Raw genomic sequence first — 9,341 nt, 5'->3', positions numbered from 1 at the left:
TGCCAAACTTGACAGTGTTCCCTGACTTCTCCTGCATTCTTCAAGCTCTATTCTGTGCCCCATTTTATGGTTCTTTATTTCCTGATTATCTTGATTTATTCATTTATTTATTCAAAAGTTTTTATTGAACACATACTATATACAAGTCACTGGGTAAGCACTGAGAATACAATAGTGAGCTAAACAATAATTTTTATGGCCTCATGAGAGAGACAGGCACTAATCACACATGTGGGAGGATATAGTTACAAACTAAGCTAAATGCTATGAAGGAAAGGAACACATATCTAGGCTGAAGAGTAAGGGAAGTGAAGGTGAGTGGAGACCTGAAGGAGAAGTGAGAGTCTCTGTGGCAGGTGGTGATGGTGCAGGTGGAGGTGGTGGTGATGGTGCAGGTGGAGGTGTTGGTGATACTGTAATGATGGACGTGATGGTGCAGGTGGAGGTGGTGGTGATGGTGCAGTGGGGATGCTGGTGCTAGTGGTGGAGGTGCTGGTGATGGTGGAGGGGATGGTAGTAGAGGATGGTATCCACAGCACAGGGAACAGCATATGCAAAGGGTCTGTGGTGGGTGGAAACTCCGTGGGTCTGGAAACCTGAAAGTCTGATGTAGCTGATGTGGCAGCACACAGACGGTGAGGGTGAGAGGAGGTAGAGACCAGAACTTGAAGCACAAGCCACACCACAGACCCTGCAGGAACTTGTAGCCTATATTAAATACTTGGGTCCTAATCCTAACAACAATTTGGAAGCCACAGAAGAATTTTAAACTTGAGGTGGGGTGAAATGATCAGATTTGCATTGTTAAAAGATCATTCTAGATCTCTACTGTCCAGTAATGGTAGCTACTAGCCACACATGGGTATTGAACACTTGAAATGTTGCTGGTCTTAGTTGGAAAGTGCTGTGAATGTAAAATACACACTGGATTTCAAAGACAGTGTAAAAAAGGAATGTAAAATATCTTGTTACTTTTTTCATAATCTTTACATATTGGAATGGTAATATTTGGGGTTAAATATAATGTAATTAAAATCAGTTTTACCTCTTTCTTGCTTACCTTTTAAAATGTAACTACTAGGACATTTAAAATTACATAAGCAGCTCCCATGATATTTTCATTAGAGGGGGCTTCTCTAGAGGCAGCGTGAAGAAGGAGCTACGGAGAAGGCGAAGCAGGTGAGACCATCAGGAGGTTGTTTTCATAGTCCAGGCAAGAGGTGAAGGTAGCTCTAACTAGGTTGATGGAAGTGGGAGTAAAAGGAGTTGGATGGATTCGAGGTAAAATCAGCAGAACTAAGTCTTGTAGCAGATGCTTCTGGATAGATGGTGGTGCCACATGTTGAAATAAAAAACACTAAGAGAGGACCAGCCTTGGCAAGAAGTATCATGAGCTCAGACTTGGACATGCTGAGTGGACATGCTCTGAGACATCCACGTGGACGCATGTCTCCAGAAGGCAGTTGCCCATCTAGGTCTGCAGCTCGGATGAGATGTCTGCATGGGAGACTTAAATTTGAGAGGTATTGGCATAGAGATGAGAATAAATGAGACTCCTTAGGAAGACAGCAGCCAGTGAGGAGTGGCCTAGGACCTAGACTTGGGAAACAGGGTAAGGGAGGATAAGTCTGTAAAGGAGCATTGAAAAGGAAGCCTAGGTATGTGGGGTCATGGAAGCCAAGGGAGAAGCAAAGAAGGAAGGAGTGTCAGCAAGGAGATTTGTTCTGACAGGTTAGGCAACAGGAAGAATACAATGTATCTGGGAGTTAGCAGTACGGCGGTCATTGATGACCTTTGCAAGTGCTGGTTGGAGTGATAGGGGTGGAAGCCAGCTTGGAGTAGACTAAAGACTGGGCAAGAGGTGAGGAAACAGAGACAGGAAGTATAAAGAGCTCTTTCCAGAAGTTACTCTATGAAGGAGGAGAGAGAGAGAAGCTTGAGGGAGATGAGAATTTGTTTTTGTTTGTTTATTTGAAATAAATATGGAAAAGACTTGAGGATGTGTAAACACTGGTAGGAATGATCTGGTTGAGATGGAATGGTGGAAAATACAGGAGAGAGAAAGGATACTAAGCAGCACGTGGTTCCTGAGATGGCAGGGAGGGAGCGTCGCGACTGAACCAGGTGGGGCTGGCGGCCATTCTAGGAGGGAGCCCTCTCCTACTGCAGCAGGAGGGGAGGGTGGGTGTGGGTAGGAGCTCAGCAGTGAGAAGTTGAGGGGATCTCTGTGGATGGCTTTAATTTCCTCTGTGAAATAAGAGGCAAAGTCATCCCCGAGAGCATGTGGGGAGGCAGAGAATGCCAGTGGCTGGAGGAGGGTGGAGGGTGAGGTGGGTTGGCTAGAAAAGCGTAATAAAAGTGCCTGGTCTCCTCTAAGTCCATAGGGACCTTTCAGGTTTAGAATTTTGTCACACAGGAGGAATAGGAACATAAGGAAAAGAGAGTGGTGGCTCTAGAATTTCTATTTAGAAGTGGTGATCTGACTCAGGGGTGAGAGGGCTTGAAGCTTTTTGTACACTATTTTCCATTACATGATAGTGAGAATACACCAGCTGTTCATACGGAAGGGCAGGGAAGGTTTCTGGAGATTGGGGGGAGGGAAAAGCCCTCTCCTTCCACTCCGTGTTTGGTGACACCACTGGCAAGAGGGTTTGCGGGGGTGGTAAGTGTGTCTTGGAGATTCTGAGGTAAGAAAGACTGCATCATCCCAATTCCCCAAGACCTCCTTCTGGCACCCCCAGTGCCCCTGTGCAACGGGCATGCATATTCAGACCATCCGGTGGCCACACCCAAGCTGGTATTTTCCCTGTAAAAAAGGGGGAAGAACCCAGCGAACCAGAAATTTGGGGCCAAGTATGACTCTCCACAGAATGCTTAGAGGATGGGAACCCTGGGTTCTGCTGACCCTTCCACCTGTGAGCTCCAGCTTGCACAAGGCATTGGCCTGAATCTACACTAAATAAGGAAGAAAGACAAGGCAGGAGATGACCAATGGGTTGGGGGAAGGGGAGGGACCAGTGGACTCTGAGCAAGACGCAGGAGGCTGAGTTAGTCATTTTGAACTTGGACAACTGTTTGTAATCCCCGGGTCCAGGGAGAGACCAAGGTAGTGCAGGGGAGGAGCTCGGGGGACGAGGGGGTATAGGAACCGAGAGGTGACGAGTGGGTCATCTTTGTGAACAGTGAAGCAGCTGGGCTCCTGGAAGATCTTAAGAAGAAGTCTGTGAGCAGATGCCAAAGTCTTCGACAAGTGAGAGGAAGGGAGTAGGAGGTCAGCTGATGGTGAGAGACAGAGGAGGGCATGAGGGCAAATGGCGTATGTGAGCTGGGAGCCTCAGAGGGACTGGTTTTCTTACAAAAGGTTGGGGAGATAAGTCAGTGGCTCACACATTTGATCAGGGAGTGGAATTCCTGGATCTGATGATGCCTTACCCTACCCTACCCTAACCCTAACCCTAACCATGGATTTAATCCCATAGATTTAATCCCATCATATAAACCAACATTTAGTACAAATCATCTCTTAGCAATCTAAAAGGGCTGGAGCTGGCACATGGTAAATAATGTATACACAGTCAAATCTGTTCCAGTGATTGACAGCTCAAGGAAGCCATAGCTGAGGGAGGAGCAGAAGGACACTGGCAGGACACACAGGATCAGACCAGAAGATGAGGCCGTAACTGACTCAGGCCGGAGGAAGCCGTGGCATAGGCAGCAGAAGAGGAAGGAAACACATGGCAAATTTTTTCTTTGGTGACAAATTTAATTTTGTCAATGTTGGCTTTTTTTTTTTAAAAAGTCCTCATAATTTTTTGTCTGCAGAAGAGATAATTCAGGAGTTTGCTTTGGCTTTATGATTTAATATCTAAATAACTAAATTTGCTAAGTTAAAAATCTTGTCCTTCCTTAAGCTTTTAGGTTTGACTAACTATTCGGAAATCTACTAAATTTAAACATCAGTTTAAAAGGGACTTTGGCTTTTGTTTGGTCCCATTTACAAACTTAGCTAATTAAACTTTTAATTAATTTTAGCAGCATTTATAAATGTAATATATTTGATGTTCTCTTTAAGTGTCAATTGTTTGACTTAGTAAAACTTTCCTGAGTTCTTAAACAATTCTAATATAACTAATACACTTATAAATATGGTAAAATTTAAGCTCTCTTAAATGTTTCAATGTATGATGAATGTTTCAATCCGTGTTTCTACAAACAATGAAAAATTTCAACTTAAAATCACAAGTATAAATGAAATATACATTTTAAGTTGGAATTACAAGCTTGACCTTGACTCTAACGCACCAAATTTAAAAAATGTGACAAGTCTTTAAAACCCAAATATTCATAGATTCCTTAACACAAAATATTAATATAAATACTAATTATAAGTCTTCCAGAGATTGCATCCAGAAACTTTTTGGGTCAAGTATGACTGTCCATACAATGGCCAAGAAGACAGCAACCTCCAGGCTTTGAAAGATACTTGCACACACGTAGGAAACCATTACATCATCATACATAATTTGGGAATTCATTCATAGAGAGGTGGCCAATGATATGGCCTAAGAAGCTGGCAATATTCTTGTCTGTGACCGTGACTGGTACACACTGAACCCTTGTTATGCTTTGTAACAGAACTGAACCTAGAGAAGGCAGTGGTCACACAGCTCATGTCCCTGGCTCTGAGTTATTATCATGAGCTCATTTTTTCCATGCACATGGAAGGCAGCAACTTCTACCCGGACTGCCACATCACATGGTTGGATTTAGCAGTTATTTGATTCTTAAGATATTTCAATATATTTCCCAAGGCACTCCAAAGAACTTAGAAATTGATAAAATTCTGCCTTCTTTTCATATTCTTCCTGACTGATGAGGCCATACAGATATTAAAATGATACCAGCTGCTTGCTCATGGTTTTGTCTGACTCTGTGCTTGGAAACAATACACTATATTTCTTCATTCTCGTCTTTAAACAAGGTCAGCTATTGTGCGGCAAGGGTAGGAAGTTGGGGCGAGAAGCCACTGGTCAGACTTCTCTCCTTTGCAGGCCCACCTGTGTCTGCAATGTCCATACTCCATTCCTCCAGACCCAACTGATGCTCTGAAAAGGCATGTCAATCCACTACTCAACAAGTAATAGTTGGGACTTCCCTGGTGGTCCAGTGGTTAAGAGTCTGCTTTCCAATGCAGGAGACGCAGGTTTGATCCCTGGTTGGAGAGCAAAGATCCCACATGCCACAGGGCAACTAAGCCTGTGCACCACAACTAGAGCCCATGCGCCCTGGAGCTCCCGTGCCGCAACTAGAGAGCCCTCGTGCCACAACAAAAGATCCTGCGTGCTGCAACTAAGACCCGAATCGGCCAAATAAATAAATATTTTTTTAAAAAAGCAAGTAATAGTTGATTAGTGCCTACTGTGTTCTCAGGGCTGGGAATACTTCCCTGCACAAAGGAGAACAAAGTCCATGACCTCATGAAATTTACATCCAGCCACATTCAGCAGCTGTGTGTGAATTTGAAATCTCCTTTTCTATCATCTACCACCAGTCTTGCAACAGATGAAAGTTATTTGCATTGCCCTTGAGAGTTTTGTATATTTGGACCTAACCTATACAAACTTACCTCATATATCATCTTCATGGTTTGGCCCTTTGTATCTGGGATAGTGCATCAGAGAACTTGAAGTAAAGTCTCTTTCCCTCTCTTTTTTCATTTTCCCAAGTTTTAGATTCCTGAAATATTCACAGATTCTCTAAATTAAAAAAAAAAAAAACCAAGACTTTTATGGACTTTCTGTTCTGAATTAACTTAAGTTTGATGCTTCCCATCCTTGGAGTTAGGTACCAAGAAGTCTGAAATCAATGTAGAAGATCAGTCACTTGGGCTGACAGATGAAGCAGTCAGTTTTACTCTAAGAGATTTTATTGGTCTTTGTTTCTCCTTTCTTCCTTTCTTTTTTTAAAAAATGAACATTTAGACCATGCTTACTAGGAATATCTTAATTTCTGGAATCATTATAGTCTGATGAGTTTAGTCCTGGAATGGACTTTGTAAAATTTGGGTGATGAATTGCTCTGATTACACATGGAGTGGTATTCCAAGGCAGAAAGCTGAAAATGAGCATTCCAGAAGGGATAAAACCATCTGAATATGACATTAGAAGATTTTATATTTCTAGGTAGTTTGGACTTCCTGAGTTATTTAAGAAACAATTTTCTTTCCATCAGGAAATATCTTAGTCAGGTTTCTTTTTGTTGCAAGTGAGAGAAATTAATGTAAACTTATTAAAGTAAAAGGAGACATTTTATAAGCAAGGCAGGATGACCTGCTAGAGAAATTAGGTGTTTTCTCCTTCCTTCTCTAAAAGGCAAGCAAAAGGTTAGCTTCTCCATTTTGGAGGCCTGATATATCCATCCTTTGCTCTTGGAGAGAAGAGGATGTTTTAAAGTCGGTTTTATTGATATAATTTATATATAATAAAATTTATCAATATAAAAAGTACAGTTTGATGAACTTGACAAAGAGATACAGTCATGTAACCACCATCGCAATCATGATACAGAACATTTCTATCACCCCCAAAAGTCCCCATATGCCTCTATGCAATCAATCCCCTCTCCAACCCGGCTCCCTAATACCCCTGCTTTCTGTCATAGTTTTGCTTTGTGTAGAATTTAAATCTAAATGAATTGTGTTGAATTCATTTAAATGAATTCTATAGTATGTATTTGTTTGTGTCTGACTTTTCACTTAGTATAATTCTTTTCAGATCATCAATATTCTTGCATATTTCAGCAGCTCTGCCTTTTTATTGTTGAGTGGTATTCTATCGTATACACATACAACGATTTCTTTATCTGTTCATGGGATGATAGATATTTGGGTCATTTCTAGCTCTGAATAAAGTACATGCTTTTGTGTGGACTTATTTTTTCATTTCTCGTGGGTAATTACCTAGGATTGAGATTGTTGCTTCATTAAGTGCATATTTAATTTGATAAGAAACTGTCAAACTTTCCCAAAGTGGGTGTATCGTTTTTCATTGCCAGCAGCAATGTATGAGAGTTTCAGTTGTTCTACATCCTCGGTATTGTCGGTATTGTCAGTCTCTCATTTTAGCCTTTCTAGTGGGCATGTAGTGGTATCTCAATGTGTTTTATTGAGATATGATTGACCGAGTTTTATTGAGATATGATTGACGTGTAGTATTGTATTAGTTTAAGATATATATCATAATGATTTGATATATGTATATATAATGTGAAATAATCATCACCATAAGTTTAGTTAAAATCCATCATTTCACATAGTTACTATTTTTTTCTGGTGATGAGAAGTTTTAAGATCTACTCTTAGCAACTTTTGAAGGTATAATAACAGTATTACTAAAACAGTGTTACTAACTATAGTCACCATGCTGTACATTACATTCCCAGAAGTATATATCTTATAACTGGAAATTTGTACCTTTTGACCATATATAAAGAGGTCAATTTCACTCTGAAAGGTCTTGTCAATCTTTCAAGTTTCCAAAATATTTAGAACTCAGAAATACTGCTCTTCATATGAGATCACAAGTAACAGAAGACACTCTTACACTCAGGCCCACAGTGAAAAAACTAATAGTAAAACAAGTCGAAGTAACTAAACAATAAGATTTGAAAATCAGTTATTGAATATAGAACTGGAAGACTGTACTTCAGGAAAATGGAAAATGGGATGGCTGCAATTCCATGATAAGACCAGGCCCAACAGAAATTGTAATAACAACAGAGCTTAGCTATGAGAATTTTCCACAATGACAGAACTTTAAAAACATGCTTTTACATTAACTAAAGATATTCACAGTTGAAACTGCCAAAACTTGCTTAATACCATATCTCCCTTCTCAATATTTAAAATCCACAGGATACTCGGACCTCAGTGAACATTTGATGGTTGGAGCATAACTGAAACAGTCAGTTCAAAGGTTCTCCCTACATACTTTGATTTTAAGACAAAATAATCTGTAAACTCGGGACAATGTTGCTTTCTCTAGAAAAACCTGACTAACATTGATCTTTGTCAGTGTACACTTGGTTCTTTACTTAACTCTTACCAGTGGTCAGAAAAGGTAACATACTTGAATTTATCCAGTGTCAAACTATACAATCTAACACTCAATGTTTCCCAGACACTAGGCATATTAGATGTTAGCAATATAGTCTTATTTTGTCACATCTTAAAGAACTTTACATTTTCAGGTACATGTCGAAGATGCTCCCAGGTACTTTCTTCTTCTTGGAAAGTAAGCAAGAAAATAAAACTTTCTCTAAGAAGCAACTTGATTCTTTTCAAAAACTGAAGATTTTGGAAGCTGGTGGCAACAGTTTCGTTTGCTCCTGTGACTTCCTGTCTTTCACACAGGGGCAGCAGGCCCTGGCCCAGGTCCTGATCGACTGGCCAGAAGAATACCTGTGTGACTCTCCATCCTCCGTGCGGGGCCAGCGGGTTCGGGACACCCGGCTCTCACCTTCCGAATGCCACAGGGCAGCCGTGGTGTCTGCCGTGTGCTGTGCCCTTTTCCTGTCGCTCCTGCTCGTGGGAGTTCTGTGCCACCGTTTCCACGGACTGTGGTACATGAAGATGATGTGGGCCTGGCTCCAGGCCAAGAGGAAGCCCAGGAAGGCTCCCCGCAGGGACATCTGCTATGACGCCTTTGTGTCCTACAGTGAACGGGATTCCTACTGGGTGGAGAACCTCATGGTCCAGGAGCTGGAGCACTTCAGACCTCCCTTTAAGTTGTGTCTTCACAAGCGGGACTTCATTCCTGGCAAGTGGATTATCGACAATATCATTGACTCCATTGAAAAGAGCCACAAAACCATCTTTGTGCTTTCTGAGAACTTTGTGAAGAGTGAGTGGTGCAAGTACGAGCTGGACTTCTCCCATTTTCGTCTCTTTGATGAGAACGACGATGCTGCCATTCTCATTCTGCTGGAGCCCATTGAGAAAAAGGCCATCATCCCCAGCAGGAAGGGTTTCAGTTGAAGAACAATTCTAGTTTTTAAAAGAAAAATATCTATAAAATGAAATATTCTCAGGTTTCAAAATTCAGCTCTATGTTGATTCAGAGTTTTACTATTATGATTTTGCATAGGCACTAATAAATAGTATTCTTCAAAAGTTACAGATGTTATTGAAATCTCTTCAAAGTAGAAAAATTTTGAAGAATGAGCATTTGCGTACAACAATCTGTGTATTAGTGCAAGGATTACAGCAGATTTTCATTAAGTGATTTTTGACGGATATATTTATTATTTTCTCTATTACAAAATATTTTATGTGAACAAGACAG

General features: G+C 41.0%; 1 protein-coding gene across 1 annotated transcript; it reads left to right on the top strand.

Moving 5' to 3' along the window:
• The first annotated feature begins 468 nt into the window (after positions 1–468).
• Positions 469–9,098, top strand: LOC137223045 (toll-like receptor 2). Its single transcript, XM_067734647.1, is given in 3 exon segments — positions 469–567; positions 8,106–8,199; positions 8,202–9,098. Coding segments are annotated over 3 exon segments (1,026 nt in total). The 3' UTR covers positions 9,035–9,098.
• The last annotated feature ends 243 nt before the right edge of the window (positions 9,099–9,341 follow it).

This window comes from Pseudorca crassidens, chromosome 4, assembly GCF_039906515.1.
Source record: "Pseudorca crassidens isolate mPseCra1 chromosome 4, mPseCra1.hap1, whole genome shotgun sequence".
NCBI lineage: Eukaryota > Metazoa > Chordata > Mammalia > Artiodactyla > Delphinidae > Pseudorca > Pseudorca crassidens.
This window is presented reverse-complemented; position numbering and strand designations above follow the sequence as displayed.